The sequence below is a fragment of the Diadema antillarum genome, unplaced genomic scaffold, assembly GCF_040938485.1.
Source record: "Diadema antillarum isolate AM-2024a unplaced genomic scaffold, OU_Dant_1.0 scf00000060, whole genome shotgun sequence".
In the NCBI taxonomy this organism is placed as follows: domain Eukaryota; kingdom Metazoa; phylum Echinodermata; class Echinoidea; order Diadematoida; family Diadematidae; genus Diadema; species Diadema antillarum.
This window is the reverse complement of record NW_027270949.1, coordinates 2,730,416-2,749,791: the sequence shown is the minus strand read 5'-3', so window position 1 is coordinate 2,749,791 and position 19,376 is coordinate 2,730,416. Positions and strand designations below refer to the sequence as shown.

At 37.3% G+C, this 19,376-nt stretch overlaps 1 protein-coding gene across 1 annotated transcript in view; it reads right to left on the bottom strand.

Moving 5' to 3' along the window:
* Positions 1–9,469: 9,469 nt before the first annotated feature.
* The window catches only part of LOC139716025 (uncharacterized), a 77,983-nt gene continuing 68,076 nt past the window's right edge, over positions 9,470–19,376 (bottom strand). Inside the window, exon 7 of the mRNA XM_071627582.1 lies at positions 9,470–9,912. Within this exon, the coding sequence (XP_071483683.1) occupies positions 9,470–9,912 (443 nt within the window). The remainder of the gene's footprint in view (positions 9,913–19,376) is intronic.

Below are 19,376 nucleotides of genomic sequence, written 5' to 3'. Positions count from 1 at the left end.
CTGCTATGTTGCCCTATCAGCAGGAGGCTTCCGGAAAACTTTAAAACATTTCTTTGTGTCTTGATAGGAGACTATAAAGACCGCATAAATCGGGTATAATTCTTGCCCCTTAAGATTCAGGTGACCCAGGTTGTTCTTAAGAGTTCCCCATATTTTGGGAGTTTGGCAACCCTGTGACCATGTTGTGCTCTCAAACATGATGTACAAGTGTACAGTGAACACATTCCACCAGTGAACAGCCAAAGAAACCATGTAGTTTAAGGACCCAGCAATGAATTTTTCAATCAGGCATCAATGTACCATTAAGTGTATGTGCTGTGTGAGTGTGCATGGGCACGTGCATTACTGTACCCCTATTGACCCAGGAGTCTAGGTAATTCTCTGGCAATGCTGGCGGAATAATATGGCTAGTCCGAACAGAAGAATTGATTACATTATTGAAGAGACTTCCCTGGGTAAAGAAACATGATACGGTGTATGACCATAATCTGCGCCTTGAATGTGTTTAAACCGATATGTGGCACCATACAGATGCTGGGAATCATCATCATCATCATCATCATCATCATCATCATCATCAACATCATCATCATCATCATCATCATCATCATCATCATCATCATCATCATCATCATCATCATCATCATCATCAACATCATCATCATCATCATCAATCTCATATGTCTTCTTATGAGGCCCATCTGATGATACATCGTGAATTGCAAAACTGATTTTTTTTTTCCCCTTGTAACCTTATCATTGATCAATGATCATTATCACAATGTTTTTTTCTTTTCTTTTGTCGAGGGGGGGGGGGGGGGATGGTGGTGGTGGTAGGGGGAGGGGATGTAAAAACAGTTGTATTACTTTTTTGTCAGCATGAAGACAACAGTGCTGCATCTATAGGGTTTCTCCAGTACTTCATTCTTATTGTGTGAAACTTGTTGTAGTTTGATTCAAGCTGTGACATCTCTGGGGATCAGGTATTGCTGTGTGGTAGGTAATGATGACCGACTTTCTACCAATGCCTGCATGGAATACACACAAACCAACCCCAAATCAGAGCATCTTGGTCTTAACGCAGACCGCCCCCCCCCCCCCAACCATTCTGAATTTGGAGGAACAAATCTGAATTTTGACCATTCTCAGCTCTTGTTTCAATAGGATTTACCTATTTTTCTTCATAATTTTACTGCACACTCCTATGGGATATGCTCTTCCTCTCATATACCTTTGAGCCAAATCGTCCACTATTATTCAGTCAGATAGTTTGGGAGGTCTGTTTACGTATGAAGAGGGGTTTATGAAGCCATGTACAGTGTATATTCTCTGACACTTAGCCAAAGCAATGGATAGGTGATGCCATGTTTCCAAAACGAATACTGCATTTTTCTTCTCTCGTGAACCAGACTGCAGAAGGTGCAAAGAGTTGTGTATGTTACAAGTACATGACTGTATATGTGGCGCACGTAGCTAACCATTTTACATCTAGCCAGAAGATCACATCTCTTCTATCCAGGGACAGAAATATCTTGTGCTTCTGGTTTATAATTATATTTGATTGCAAGTGTATGCCATATTTTTCCCCCATTGGAAGCTGCTGGGGGGGGGGGGGGGGGGGGGGGGTCAGCAAATGAGGGAGAGACAGAAAGACAGACAGTGAGAGAGAGAGAGAGGGAGGGGGTAGAGAAGGGTAGAGAGAGAGGGGAGATAAAGGGAGAGATTGTGTGTGTGTGTGAGAGAGAAGAGAGGTATGGAAAGAGCAGCAAGATGTGAAATTTACAATATTTCTCTTTATGTATGCATCATTGATGTATAAAGTATCATTCGCGTTGTTTCGCTGTATTTTCATGTTCTTATCTGATTTGTTCGTTTGATCAAGTGTATGTGTTTCATTTTTTTAGAAGTATGGTAGTGCTGGATGAGAGGATGGCATTATTTGAAACTGTGGCTGCACCAAACCACTTTATATTCATTATTCTGTTTTAACTTCTCGCTAAGTAATAATAGCACAAAAGAGGGTTTATTCCATTTATCAAAGTTTGCACTGTAAGTGTTTTTTCTTTAAATAGATATAATATTCTGTACTAAACATATATTTTAGCGTGCAGCTATGAGTTTTTGTTTTTCAATCTCTTTGTGTAGTGCAAGATTTTGTGCTTGTACATGTACCATTTTGTAGGGTATTCTTTATTGGCAATCTGTAGTGAAAGTACATGGTTGTATGCACAAATGAGGTGAAAAATCTTATTTATTCAGAAGTCTCAACAATGTTATAAAGTTTTGATTTTAATGTGCTTATATTGCACAATCACACCAGGAAAATTTGCATTTAGTTATCTATCTACCCAGAATTATTGGCCAGAATTCACAAAGGTACTTCATTGCAGTTTAAATTGTACACTGTATATGGATTATACAAAATTTGGCTGCATTAATTTCTTATGACACATCATGTACACCAGCAGACATAAAAAATAAATGTGCATTCATGAGAAAGATATGCCTATTTTGCATTCGTTTTGAATAGTCCGTGAAACAAACTCAAAAGCATGCATTTGATTTCATTACTTACGTGTACATTAGTTCCGGCCACTATCTCTAAAAAGTGCTCCCGTGATATGTATAATATTTATGTACATTGTAATTTTGTGCCGTTATTGAGTGTACGCCATGAATAGTACTCACTATGGTCTACATTTTACCCCAGTTCAGAGAACACTGGCATACAACTGTACATGTATTTTTCTCATTTTCCGTGTTCCAGTGATTTCTTGAACCTGCCATACAAATGGTTACCAGTCACTGTCATTTGTACTGAAATACGTGATTTTGATGTTTTCTGAACTCTGTGATTTTGCACAATTTGTAGGAAATTTTGGCAACAATAAATTTTTCATTGTTCATCTATCAAGCCTATTGTCAGAGTTGTTTTGGTAATATTTTATTTGTGCTGTTCTAAGCCTATTTCATAAGCATGGAGCCAGACTTTGTTGAACTTTTGTGGGAGATGTGCCAGGTGTACCAATAGGATGAAGATACTGTACTGTAACCAGAAAAATTCCCAGCATGAAAATTCTGCAAATTGGATCGCCCAGTCCCTCCTCTCAATGATCTACTGAATACGCAGACGATTTCTCATGGTGTTTGCGAATTTGCAAGTCAACTGATAAAACATTGCCTCCCTTAGCTCAAATGCAAGCATTGTTGCATCTGTGGTGGAATAATGCTTACTTTTCTCTTCAAAAGTGATACAACTGCAATACCATGTACTTCCCTTTCTCATATCTTTCCATCTATGTGGTTCTTGGTTGTGAATTTAACCACTTCCACAATTGACAACTTCAAATTTATGAAATATTTAAGGGGTATATACACTTGTACCATTCCCACTTTCCCTCTAGTCAACACAATCAGGGCCCTGCTTTGTAACAGACGTACTGTACAATTCAGAGATGTATGCAGTTGCCATAGAAACAACGGAAAATGCTCAAAGCTCATTGGTTGTTTCCTACTGAGCTCGTGGTAGTCACTTTTATCCCAACTGGAAATTACTGTAAAATGCTTTATGAAACAAGTCCTGGGCCCCATTACTAGAAACTTCGCATTTAAATGCAATTCGAAAAATTTAACGCAAGTCTGTTCTAGCAATGGTATGCAAATATCAAACGTAAGTTGCGTGCAATACTTGCATTTGATATGAAGTTGCGTTTAATTCACAAGTCAATTTTCTAGCAATGGAGCTCTGGTTGTACAAGTCAAAGCCTGTCAACATTCACCAGAAGGACACAATATATCAGCCTTTTCACACCATTTTTGATCTAAAGTAGTTCTACATTCTTTAATAACAGTACTAGAAATTCATGAATCAAACAGATATTGCCCATGTACCACAATACATCATTATGATGACAGTATAAAAAAAAAAGGTTATGAAATGTCCACATAATTTGTAAGAAGATTATGCTAGTACATTGTATAAGTGTTACTTTTCCAGTGCCCATGTCTACAAACTGTCTGTAGAGTATAGTGAAATAGTGGGTATATGTACTGACTTTAATCACTGGTAACATACTCTTTGTACCACGTAGTACATTTTATATAATTAGAACTAATTAAAGCACACTCCCATGTGGAATCTACGAAAATGGTAGATCACCATTGGGTATGTATTAAAGTACATTGTACACCAGCACAAAGGCATTTGTAGTACGTAAACACATAACAATCTTAACTAAATTCAAAGCTCCCAAGTCTTGCCTCATTTCTCAGAGTCAATTTTGATTAATATTCCATGGTCACCAGGGGAGTGATTACCTGCTAACATATAAAACCAGCAATTATGGGATTGGTTCAAGTTTCTTCCGAATGCAGTTACTGGCAGGTGTGGTCCAACGTCTTGCCGGAAAGTGCAAATCTGAACAATTTTTTCCTCTTGTAATTTCTAGTTTAAAAGGGTAGGGAGTCAAAATTACTTCTCAATATTAAATTATGTTGTTCTGATATTGCCCCAGTCTCCCCTGTGAGGGGGTACTCTCGCACCCCACTGGCGGTCTCCAAGGGACAGGTGCATGGACCACACCCACAGCATCTAGTCCAAAATCTCCTCAATTGCCTTGGTTCAAATTTATACCGCTCTGATAGCATTCCATTACATGGGGGTGTCTACTGTCTCATACTTTGTCACAAAACTTTATTCTGATTCAATGGATATGACCACTATCTTTCACACAACAATCAAAGTTTAATTATGGTTTACACACTATGTGTATTAGTACATTAAGTTACTGCACTACAGTGCAATGCTGCATACCTCCATTTACATGTACTTTTCATCTGTCAAATCTTTCATTGCAAATCAAAACATGAGAGAAATTCGATACAGTGTATTTACGAGGTAAATTCTACTGTTTTAGAACCTGTGTATTGACATATACAGGAGAAAATGTACAGTATAGAGAATGTTTTGAAAAAGTACCATTTCCAATATTATTCTGAGTTATATTGTTGATTTGTGCTACTTATACATGTAATATGATGTATTAATTAATTTAGATTAATTCATATTGCCAAATTCTTGGTAATTGTTACACACCAAGTAAATGCATAGCTGCAAGGTTTTTGTTTGTTTGTTTGTTTTTTAATGAAAGACATGACTGGAAACCAGAAAGAGGGTAATGAACATACTACACTGTGATCACGACAAAGCATAATATTATGCCCGTACTGTGTACAAATACCTAACTTACTGACAGTACTCGCCTATCACCGCGCACAATGTGTAGAAGACGCTGCTTCTCACATTCACTTCATCTGAATAAAGTAGGCTCTAAAGAGAGACTCTAAACTTACCTGCCATCTTTTTCATTGACTAAAAGGTAGTATGATGATTAAAGCATAAAACTTATAATAATCTTTGAAAGCCAATCAATCATTGTGACTCTACCTGTACATGCACATGCACAGCATACCTCCATCTTATTTTCTCTCATTCTAATTATAACTTTCAGTGTCGACACTGCTCTTCTTAAAAGTCCTACCAGACTATCATACACACAAGGAAGGTGTGAATGAGCATATCTGTGATGTACTTCAAATTTTCAAATCAGTTTCAGATTGAACGAGAGATGAACTTTTTCCATATCACCATGACAACTAACAGGTGATGAAGCCAACAAAACTAAGACATGTATGTGCAATCTACACTGCATCCCAACATGTGGGATGGCTGGTGAATTTTGGATACCGGTACAGGGCTAGTAGTAGTGAAGAAAACTATTCATGACTTTGATTTGGGGCGACAGAAGATTTGAAATGGAAGGAAGCATGGAATATGACAGCATGAAGCACAGAAAACTTTGTTCATCACACCAACAGAGTATGAACGCACTTATTGCTTTGAAAATCAGTCATAATCCAAAGCCAAGTTTGAAGACATTTGAATGCAGACTTACATTCATACCCACTCCTATACAGCATATATATACAGTGTACAGAGTGTAACAAAGCATATGCACACATGCACTCATTTCATCTACAGGGCATAAAGCCCCACCAGTTTTACAGATAGGATTTATGGAGGAGGTAGTCTAAACTGAAAAAGATCATAATTTGTCTGATTGTCCCATAAAATGTGAAATACTACAACATTTCAAGTGAAGGAGTCACCGACCCCAGAAAAACCTGACAGAATCAGAAAAGTTGGCAGTTGTATGATTACAGGGGCTAGTGAAGGAATTATTGCAGAGGTACTAACCACCTTGTATAAAAAGGAAGTCTGTTCCAACCAAGTGAATATGAATGAAAGCACATGGATGTATAAAGTATTCCTAAAATTTATTGGCAAATGCACATCTACATGTACTTAAGACAACATTGCCTGCCTAAATTGTGGTGCTCTGTCTTCTTGTTACATACCAAGAAATACAGGAAAGTCTTCCTATTACAAGTTCCTAAAAGCTACGACATTTACCTTGCTAGAAGAGGATTTTTGTTATATCTGACCTCTTTTATAACGAGGTTCCACCGCACTATGAATCTCACAAGCATTCTCACGCCGACTGTTCTTTATAGACACTATGTCTTAAATTGTCGAACTAAATAATGAAGCAAACTACAGGAGAAATTAGATATATCATGATATCAATCAATATGTATGACATGGAACTACTCAAATGAAGTATGTACATGTTTTGAGTGTTGATCTGCTTTATAGGATTAGCATTTATGTGTACAGATTTCCAATCTTACTAGAAGGCATTTATTCCTGTAGTACCCAATTGTATATCACATGACCATGGAGAAAAGCAAAGACATAGTGACTTAAATTGCAGATTCTTATGTCAGTTTTTTTTCCCTTTCCTAACAGGAAGAGTCATTCTTGAATACACAATAAACAGCAAGCTGAGGGAGACATTTCTGCAAAGTTTTGACTGTAACAAAGTTCCCTCAGTAAGTGTTAGCTTTTAATTGAAAAGCCAAGGTTCTCTACATAACTGGTAATATGATAGGAAACCACAGAATGCTTGAAGACATATACATATATATGATAACCTCTACATGGATTAAATATAAATAAATACACCATACACTGCTATTTCAAGAAGTTGAAAATGAGATTTCATTTTTTTTTCACATTGGCTTTATGCAATGTTGACCTGTTACTTTACCTTTTTTTTTCAGTTAAAACTCTGTCACCACCAGCATCCTTTTAAATATACCCCCCCCCCATCCCAGTTTCGAAATTTTACACAAAAGAATAGTAATACAATGTACCGCCAAGGTCTGTGTCCAAACGAAGGCACTGGACACAGGGGTAGGTAACAAAGAAGCAAGAAAAAAAGACACCACAAATATTTATAATAAAGATGACAACACAGCTACTCATTCGAATGGAAATCCACAGCATCACCTGCAAGCTGTATGGAGTGATGTCATTATATGCATATCAGACATATAACATGACAGCAAGTTGACTGGTAGAGCAAAAAAAGGTTTACCTGGGTATACAGTCCACCTTCATTGCACATGAACAAATGTGTTGTGTAGACTATGCACTGAATGTGCATTAAAGGGATTCACCTGTATATTATGCAGGGACATACAATCTTGTACACGTACATCAGGCCTACACCTACTGGTATATTTGGCCTTGAAGTAACATGCACATACATGTACAATGCACATCCACCAGTATATTTGGCCTTGATGTAACATCTGCTCCACACCAACATACAATGTAGTTCTGACTGGCATTTTGTTTTTTCTTTTTTTTAGTTTCTTTTATTCATCCATCAGAATCAAGGATGAATTGTTTGTCTTCCGCTGAAGCCATGTAAACCTTTAGCTGTCAATGAAATTTCAAAAATGTGAAATTCCTCCTTATACTGGGCTGAGAAGAAACAAAAGAGGGAAACAAAAAACTAAGAAAAAAGAAAGTGATTGCACAAAAGTTTTCACTTTTTAGAATTCAGTCTACAAAGCAAAGTTTCTCCAGGAATGCACAGACACCAGCTCTTGTGTTCTACTCCTCAAATACTTTCTAATAAAAGAGCAAATATACAGAATAAAAAGATTTTTTTTCATACTTGATAGAATTTGTTGACATTCCTTAATGGGAATTTCAGCTGAACAAGGTGGACGGATGGAGACGATCACTGTAATCAGTGACGAACAAGTTTAGCTGACGGACTCGGGACCTGACATAACCCTTGGAGGACAGCGGCAAATTGGCAACACTGGTTTCTTAGTTCAGCAGTGCGAGTAACTTTGCTTTCTTGAAAACATTAGTAGCAATTTCCCAAATCCATATGTGCATACTTTAGGAAGTGTTAGCTAGCATGAGTGTTATTATACTTCACTTTTTTTTTCTTACTTTTCTTTCTTGGTGCACATTTTCACTCAATTGATTTGATTTTGTTGTTTGAGGGGTTTTTTGTGTATGTTTGCTTGGAGACAGTTTTTTTTTTCTTTTCTTTTTAGATCAATTGTACTTTGGTAGAAAAGTGAAATCTAGTTCAGCATGTGTCCAGTTATGTCAAATCCTAGTCCATCTAGCTCAGAGGCATGTCTAGAGCTATGCAGATTCATAAATAATTTGCATACAATAAAATAAACCTTATTCGATCCTCAAGGTGTGCATAGCTCTAAACAAGTCTCAACAACTTGTCGAAAGAGGAAGCATAACACCATAATAGTGGCATAAAGACATATGACTGTATGTGCATCTCACACAGACAAATAAGCACTTAAAACCTTTTTCGGACATTGCTTTTGGCACTTTCTTTTTCTAACACAGTGGAAACCAAACAAAGTGACTCACGCTTCACTTTCATAACAGACAGCTCTCCCAAAGAGGTTCTTCTTTGTTCCATGGCTACTTTGTCATGAACAAAGTGACAAATTTAAAGGTAATCTGTGCTATGTCTTTATGCCACAGACCCGAGGCGGAGAGAGGTAGGAGATAGGAAGGAAACAAAACCCACTCTCTGTGATATCAGTTCCAAGGTAACCCACTCAGAATTAGACTCTCTTTCTTTTTGGTGTTTTGTCGCGATTTGCCTTTTTATGTCCTTTACCCTTTAGCTGTAGAGATAAAAGAGTCTACGTACATTTTGACAAGCGGTATCTGTTGAGTATCTGTCGATATCTTTTGAGACTTTTGAGGCAATCACGAGTATGGATTTTGAGTCAAGAAAACTCCACAAAGCTAATGATGTTAAATGTCAGTACCTAATTAACCCCCCCCCCCCCACAATTAAACAAGAAATGGAAATACAGATACTTTGGTTTTATGGCAGATTTTCCTCATGAGATGCTAAAAGAGTGATTATGACATAGGATCTGCATCGATATGGAGCATAGTCCCCAAATTATCCTTCCAAAAGAACTGATATCACAGGAAGAGTTGGACTGTATCCTTCCAAGATGGGGAAAGATCTCACTGTCCGCTGACAGACAAAAGATGTCTTCAAGCGTCCGTTGATCCTTCCCCGTCCTCCACCCCATCCTCCTCCGCAGCGTCCACCAGTGCTTTCTGGCTCAGCTTGCGGTGGTGCTTCTTCTTTCGTCTCGACGCGTCCTTCTCGTTCGCATCCTTTCCGTTCTCTGACAGTGACGGGAGCTGCGACCCGCGGCCGGCGATCGGCGGCAGCGAGATGCTGTGCCGCGAGCCTGACGACGGGTGAGACTGGGTCAAGTCATTGGAATTGTTGGAGGAGAAGTTGCTGCTGTCGTTGCTTGATTGGGCCGGCTGAACCTCGATGCCCTTCGGGGAGGCAGCTCGCTGGCTACCAGACTGGCTCTGGTTGTCCTGGGATGGACCCTTGGCACCAGGCTTCAGCTTCTTAATGCGACGGAACCTTTTGGTGTTGGGCTTGTTGCTTGAGGTGGCTGTGTTGTCATCTTCAGAAACTGCAGACAATGAATCAAGGGTAGAAAAATGTAATCAAAGGCGGAACCAAATCATTTATAAAGGGGAGCAAGAAATAATTGATGAGGAATTGATGAAAATGGATGTTTATCTATACACAATGAAATGCTAAAACTGTTTGCACATTTTGTTGACATCTACACATGTTGTTTAGTACTGTTTGTTTGAACCACAGCCATATAAAGTACATCAAAATAATCTCAACAGCACAGTTCAGCAAGCCTGAATTAATGTACTGCTTTTGTTTGCTGGAACTAAACTTTCATTTCAAAGAAATGAAAATGAATTGGTCATGAACAACCAAAGCAAATTTACGCGAAGTCAGGACATCAACAGTTTCCATTGACCACAAGTACAATATCTTTATTACTGAAGTACAAAAATCCAGGCTAAACTAAACAACTAAAAAACAGATAAGTAATGGAGTAATATAACCATAGTTAGGTATAACAGAATTGATTCCTCTGAATGCCCAAGTCATAAAATACAATGCAAGAATAAAATATATACATACAGTGTATATGTGTACAAAGCATGCAAAAAGGATTAAGTATAAACATAGTTACAGCCCATATAACCAGAAGGAGTTAAATCTGCTCAATTCGGTTTAGGTTGTTGCAACAAAGACTCTACGGAGCTGACCCAACAACTACAACCTGTCCATAAGGAGTAGCAGTGACATCCCTGAAACACAACCTGAGAGAGTGTTACTAAATGTAACGTTAGTTATGCTTTATAGTAATCATAGTGAAAGAAACTGTAAAATTCAGCAGGAGAACACAGTTATATGCACGAAAAAAAAAAAATTATATATAAGTGAACAAAATGAATAGCCTATATAATTAATCTATAATTTCAGGTGGAATCAAATTTGAGATTTTGAAATTACACTTGTGTAAACATGCATACTGTTTGTGCTTTTTTAAATATATAGATTTGTTATCTTTAATACATTATACAATTTAGCAATAATTCCCAACAAAAATATTAGCTTTAGATGTGGGGAAAAAAAGCAACATGACATATGGCAGCAAGTTGGAAAGGAAAAATACAAAGCAGTGAATCGGATACTATTTCTACAGCATACAAATATACTACCCCCACCCCCCCCCCCCAAAAAAAAAGAACAGCAACACAGCACTAAGCAGCCACCTGCACAAAAGACACAGAATGCATTTGACAGCTTTTGCGAATCTCTATCCAATCAATCTACATGTGCATTATGTCTGAAATGGTCTGTACATGAAAATACTTCAATGATGAAATCTTCAAATGTGACTCAGTGTGTGCTTACCTATTCTCCCTTTCATGTTCATATTAACACAAAACTATGCCTATAGGCCTACAGGTACAATTGTATACGATATCTACATCTACATGAATATCATGATTGACATTTGAAATGGTGAATTCCTATGAATGCCCATGAATAATTTTCTAAACAAATAATTATATAAATAAATGAAAGTGTGAGCATGGAAATCAACAAACAAAAGGTGGACAAAAAAAGAACATAAATGGGCTGGAATTCACTATGGTATTGTGTAATATTGTAGTTTGAATACAGTCTGGGAATTACACAAATTTTGAATGTGTATGCACCTGATTCACAAGCCAACAAACATGCACGCACTAGATGCATGAGATAATAATAATAAACCCTGACAAATCCAACTTAAAAAATATCACCAAAATCATATTCTTGAATATTGGGGGGGGGGGGGGGGGACCATCAAAGCTCCACATTTTCAATACCTTGTACAATTTATTACACATCAATAAATTTGTAAGCCAAGCTGACACTGTATGTTGTAGGGTGTAGGTCTACAATGTATGTACTTGGAATGTGATGAGAGTTGTGAAAGATGAGCAAATTGTATACCCATACTTTCCCCATGAGGCAGATCAAACAAGACCACAGATGAACTGGTACACTGTACTAGTATAATAAACATGCTGAACGATGAATTCATCACATTAATTTGGAAGTGCTGTGCATTAATTTCTGCACATCCCATAACAAACATTTAAGTTAAAATGATAAAGATGTCAGATATAACAAAACCTCATATAACTAGCTCCAAACTCCTGATATAAAGTGTATATTTGTTTTAGTGCCCTGCTAAGGTGAGAAATCTGATATGACACATTTTTTTTTTTGTCCTTGTTACAAAGAAGTTCCCTGTACAATAATTTGACATAATGTGACCTAGCCATTTTTCGACAAAGGGAAACCAAAGTTTCTCTGAGGTTTCTGTGACATCATCTGGCTCAGGGTTTAACTTGTTCATGAATAAATATGTGCATAGAGTTGTTGCTCCAGATCAAATCTACAAAATTATACTCAACCCCACAAAGGTCAACCTGCCACAAATGATACAACACAAATAATCAGAAAGGTAGCCTCTTTAAAATTAGCACATACAAATGTAGTTCTACCAGAGGTTTGCATCATTACCGTTAATACCCCACAAGAACCTGGTATCCCATTATACACCGTGGCCAAGGGAGAAAAAAAAATGGTCTCTCTCATGGATATAAGCACCAGCAGGGAGGAGTTTGAACCTAAGACCTTCAGATTGAGCTCAAAGCTTTGCACACCGAACAAACATGCCTCCACTCATACAGAATGAGGGGGAAAAAAAAAAGAATGATACGATGGTTGCTCCTTCAAAAATCTTTTTCTGGTCCCTCAGACTTACGACAGACAAGTGAAATTCAATGAGGGTGAGGTCTAATTTTGCTTGATGGATGGTTACGGGTGATCAGGGTGTGATCTCACAAGAGTCAATGGATTTAATCCCCAAAGGATTGCTTGCATACCTTGAAGCACATACATAAACTGCCATAATGATCAACATGCAGGTTGAAACTGAGTTGTTGTTTTTTTTTCTCTCTCATATCTGGAGAAAGGGGGTGGGGCATTTAATGGAAGAAGATGGTCATCAGTATTTGAAATATGAATTATGTGATACATGTATACATATTTCTAACAACAACAAAAAAGAAGATGATGAATAGTAGAATGTGGACACATTTTATCTCAGGTCATATGTCAATATCTAAATGCATCTTGCTGGCACTAACATGACGCACTGCCCCAATCTAATCATTTCTAGCAAAAACTTCAGACTGCAGTTGCAAAATGATGGTTTTGGAATAAGCTTCTAAACTACTTGCTCTGTGTTAGCCTAGGGTTTGCTTTTGATGCACATTGGGATGGGGTTGATGGGGACAGTACTGCAGCTGCAAGATCAGTTTTTAGAACTAGAAGAGGTACAAAAAAGTTTCCAGCATGGTACATGTAGCATCAATAATATGCAGGAACTAAAGCAAGCATGAAGTTCAGACTTATGAATTGTGGACTGCTGTAGGTACACAAATCAGATCTCCCTAATAATACACAGATAGACAGATAAATACTCAAGTAGATTAGCAAGAAGATAAACTAATGAAAAGACACAATAGACTGGTTTAAACAGACAATGGAAAGAAATGCAACTGATGTAATGATTGACAGATAGGAATAAGAGTGAAAAGAAGAGTATTAATAAATGATAGGAAAATATGTATTACATATCAAATGTGTGCATACATACACTGTATGCACATACATTCATACAGATACAGTGTACATTCATGCTACTTAAGTGCTCATATATGTACATCCAATATACCATAATACCTTGTACAATACGAGTAAACATACACTTGTACAGGTGTACATACCTACATGTAGGCTTACAGTATGCATCCATGGTGTACATTCATATATGGATATTCATACGTATAGTGTACAATGTAGGGTCTACTGTTCAGTATACGCACATTGTACATTATACTCGCGTAATACAGACAGACATATGTATGTGTTAGGTAGATAAACTCACAGGAACATGCATCCCAGAGAAGGATTAGTAACTACTGAAAGATACTAACAGGTGGATTAGATAAAGACAGGTGAATTAAATACAGGTGGATCAGATAAGGGGGGGGGGGTGCAGAAAAGATAGATGAAAGCAGAGATTTTTTTTTTGAATAATCTGCTTATTTCAGAATGCTTGGCTTTTTTAAGCAATAATATTTCTCAGAGCTCTTGTTTCCCATGTGACAAGTGAATCAGACCCTACACAGTTTCTTGACTGTGGTTAACCCCTTGAATTCATTTCATCTGTATTGGTCATAGTCAGACCGAAATTGCGGAAGGGGTGTAGGAGTACTGACAGTGACATGGTCACAATTCTAGGGAGAGGAAAAAGATACATCTTTGATGTGTCTTATCAAAAAAAAAAAAAATTTCATCATCAAAGGGGCAACAAAAACTCCTAGAATCACAAAAGTTTAAATAGTACATTGGAATGGTATCCCTTTTGCATCACTGCTTTTCAGTAATTCAACTTCAGAAAATTGCACCATCTGAACTGCTAAGATCAACACTTTGATACAAAATCAGTATGATAAGTACAAGATTTGTATGTTCATATTTAAGTGTTTGACATAAATTACACTAAAAAATTAAACATTCTAAGTCTCGCTTTGTGAAGTTTGTTTGTTACGTGCTGGTCTTCATCTTTCACAATGAAATAATTGTGTGAAACACTCAACCCCTCTCTAATCTTGTGACAGCAATTCTTATGTATTATACATTAAAACATCAAGTTGGCCATTCAAGCCTACAGGGGAATGAATATCCTGAAAATACAAACTTTACGAAGTTTTGCTGAAATCGCTTCAACACAACTCAAGCGCAGTGTCACTCAAACACGTGTGAGCGCTGTTGCTTTGAAATCTTGTGAGGCATCATTAGATTTTCACAAACAAGAAGCAACAAACTCACAATTTTTTTAACAGACGCATGTATTCGCCGCAGCATGAGATCTTGCATGGCTTTGTTCACACAACAAACCAACCTGCGGCACATCCTGCTAACCTGCATAAATGTGAACTTCATGAATCATGTACGTCTCCCATTAGTTTGCATAACCCAAAGACTTCCCACGGGCAGTGAATTCACAAAGCTAAATAAGATACAGTGGACTCCCATTATAACAAACCAGGTTATAACAAAATTCCTGTTACAACCAAGCAAAAAGTCATGTCCAAAATTAACCATCTTTATACCATGGCTCGACACTAACTTTTTTGTTTGGTGGCCCGATGGGGCCATCAAAATCCTAAATTTCAAATTTTTGGTGGCCCGAGAGAAAAATTTGGTGTTCCGAAAAAGAACAATAAAAACATTAAAAGTCCTTTTTTTTAAAGAGTCAAATATTTAAGTTTTATGATAGTAAGAATTAGAAGTTGGACATATCTACTCATAAATACACTTCAACAAACTCGCAACACTCACTCTCAGGCACTCATTCAATCCTTTTCATCCATCCTTTAAACAAATTTAACGGCTAATTTCCAGCGCAAAAAGTTACGAATTTATTGACATACTTTTCTACAAATTTGGGTGGCCCCGAGGCGGGCCACCAAATTTGCCCTTTTTTGAAATTTGGTGGCCCGACTCTCATTTTTGGTGGCCCCGGGCCACCAGGCCACTGTTAGTGTCGAGCCCTGTTTATACCTTAATACTGACAGTTTTTAAGTTTGGCTATAATAAAAATTCAATTGAACGAAAGAAAACTGCTTGTTCTGAGGACTTCGTTCTAATGGGAGTCCCCTGTAGTTGCGCAAGAGCAACACACACACCAAAACCCCTTTTTTGTCCTTTTTAATTTATTTTAGCGGAAAAATGAGCATAGAAAATGGGATTCCATCGGTGCATAACGTCAAAATGATAGACAATATTTTGCAGACACCTGCTGGTAACAGAATAATATGGAGTATATTACCATTTCCTTTTTACTTTGATTTTTTTTTTTTTTTATACACGTAATTACTGCTGCATTTTGACCCGCCAGCAAAGACAGATGAGTACTTTTTGTTTTTGCGACTTGTGTCCGCACTTACCAGGGATATTGCAAGTTAGAATGACCCCAACAATGGGTTAGAATGGGTTGAAGGAGTGTTTACATCTGGGACTAAAATACTGAGAGTGATATGTATAAAATGGATGCTGGCTCATTGGTTGCATGGTATGCAAAGTGCAGAGACACTGACCTGATGGGTAAAAAAAAAAAAATCACAAAAATTCAAGCTGTCAACGACACAGTGACATCGTCATCTGGCAAAGAAATAAATACAAACAAAAAGAAGCAATGCACAATGCGACACATTCAAACAACAACAGCAAAAGCAAACATTACAGGAGTGTTACGACAACCAATAGATGATCGTTTGGTGCATAACATCAAAACAATGGACAACAGTTTGCAGACACCTGCTGGTAACATAAATGATATGGAGAATATTACAATTTCCTCTTTCACTTTGAAAATGTCACTTAATGATAAGCACAGTCATATGAGAACAAGAATGTCAATAATTTAGCAGACTTTAGAACATGGTTTGGCCATCTGGTTCTTGTGCAATGATATAATGTATGGTGCTGGAGGCATCTGTATAATCTGATGTCAGGCCGTTTCCATGGGGAAAAATAAAATATTTTGACATGAATTAAAACATTGCAATATTGGATCTACCCGTTTACACTGCAATAAAAAACCCCAAAACAAAAGATTTAGGGGTCAAAAGAAATGCAATGCACAGACAACCTGCTGTACAGAGTTAAGGGATCATCACACGATGAAAAGAATGGCCTCTGTAGCTATTAAACTGCATTGCTTAAAGTGTATTTTATATTTTTTCGGGGAGGAGATAAACAAAGTAGCCTAAGTTACTAGGCTAAGATCATTATATTTCTGTGAGAGCATTTCTCATTTGCAAATCTGTCACAACTTTAAAATGATTGAGGGAAAAAGAAACCCCCTAAAAAAGATTGTACTATATTTTGTGGTTTCTCTGGTGATGTGACAGTACAGCTTTTGGCATGGTTGTTTGGCAGCTTTGACGAAAATGTTTCAATTTTTCACTGCCAATGTAAATGGACCCATGGTGACTGAAGCTGTCCATGGTGTTGTGAAAATGTTGCAGGCTTGTGGTTCTGAAATGTTGCAGTTGTTTTATTAAATAAAAGTGTGAACGCTGCTAGATTACTTAATACTGTCTCCCTTTCTCTCTTCTTTTTTGTTCTCAATGTGTGCAACTCACGCTCTTGCCGTAATTTCAGCAAGACAAAACTCATTTTTACTTTGCTATCCTGTCCCTTCTCTTGATAGGACAGTTTATAATATAAAAATTTGTAATTGCAGAATCTTAAACTTATCTAAATCTATTACTTCGAATACATGTGCTGACTGCACAAGTGGAAACACAGACCAATTGGAGAAAAACAGTAATTACAACATGCACTCGTTCACATGTATGTTATGCTGTTTGTGAATGACAACATTCAGGTATTGGAAATAATTCTTGTCCAACATCTGCAGCAAGAACCAGGCTAAAATTTGATCTGTTCATTTTAATATCAGTGCAGGGAAAACGTTCTCAAATTGAGACAACACTGAAACCCTACCCTGACAAAGAGAGTGAGAAAAGAAAAATCTATGAACAGCACATAAATGTATCAATCAATGGAATATAAAACCTACTATTAGTACTAAACATGAGTTTAAAATATTGTAAATTACACTTTTTAGCACAAACACATTTCATGATCACAAACCTACTTGTATCTCTCATTCAACATCTTCCAAAATCAGCAAACATGGCCTGCTTTCATTATCAAAAGAAACAACAGGCCTAAGGGTGTTTTACAAAACTTACATTTAAACAAAATACTCTTCTCATAACACCATGTTGATGACAGATGATATTGAATTTACAACTTCCTATTTTCTGGCCCATTTCCTCAAGCTTGTGCTTATATGGTTGCCAGCTTTCATACACATTCTGCGTTAAGAGGTAAGAGTTTTCAAATTACGTACTACACAACCGGAAAACTGTGGAGTTATGAGAACTGAAACATAACATCATCAGGAAGTCGGAGTCAGGCGACTTTATCAGGTTGCCATGGTAACAGGTCACATATATTTAGCAAACATGCATGCCCGAGGCAACTCCCATTTTGGAATGATCTAACTCTATTGAAGTGACCCACAACCTTAGCATGAATTAACTGAGGCTTGGCACAGCATGTATTGCCACACTTTGTGTGAATGCATCATCCATCCATCTACATCTATGACTTTGTGAGATGTGTAATGCCGGAAGAAAGATACAGCGTACATCTATGAAGCACCCATGATTGTACCTGCACTTGCATTTACATGATGCATGGCTTTCATCTGGGTAAGAATGATAATTTCAGCTGTACTCTCTAAGCATCATCTTACCTACATGTACACGACCACCATTTACAATGTAGCTGTTTCATTTTATGCAGTGCTTTTACATTGTAAAGTGTGCTTTGAAGGCATTTCTGGGGGACATTTCATGAAGCATTTTGGTCGGATACTTTTCTGACAAACTGTTACAAGCTACTGAAATCCTTCCATCTGATAGGCTGAGAGCAAATTTGTCCGACAACTTTGTCAGACAAATTGCTTCATGAAATGCCTCCCTGGCATGTAATGAAAGTGAAGGTATTTCTACACTTGATGGAACATGTACCACTTTGAAAAAACGAATGTCCAGCCAGCTGCCCTAGCTATTTCTTTTTTCTTAAAGAGACAGATAACAGCGTTGTCTTTGACAATGCTCAGATAAGCACTGAAATGTACATATGAAACAAATGCACAAACACTACACAGTGCTATAAAGAAAAATGGCTGTATACCGTGTGGGTGGACATTTTGACTCTACATTGTACATTACACGTTTTCCTTCCTGCTGCAAACCTAGCCTTCTGATGCAAAAATTATGAGCTATGGAATTCTGAACAAAAATTCATGAAAAATCCCATTGCACCAAATATATTGCTGTATTAACCCGTTGAGGATGGTTTGATTTTGCTATAACAGGCATTTCCCATAGACGCTTGCCCGAGTATACTCGGGACTCGTCCTCAACGGGTTAATGAGTTTTGCGAGATGTCACAGACAGACACTGACACAAAATTACAATAACTCAAAACAAAATAACCACAAAATCATACACACAAATAATTTCCTATGCATAAAAATTGTACTACACAGGCAATGCAATCGTTAGTACAAGTCATTAGTGTACTAATGCCTAGAGAAAAGTCAAGTTGGGTTTAAAGGCAGAATTAAAGACTGATCACATGACATAACTCTCAGCCAATAATTGATTGGATCCATACTACCATTTTATAATTCTTCTAGAGATCTATATATACACAAGCATTCATGAAAATTTGGACATCTTATATGGAAATATATAGACAAAGAAAAAAAGCAGACAAAATAACTTTAACATCTGAATTTTGAAAGAGACTACAATGTACAGCCTTTTTGCCTCCTTTATTTCAAACAAA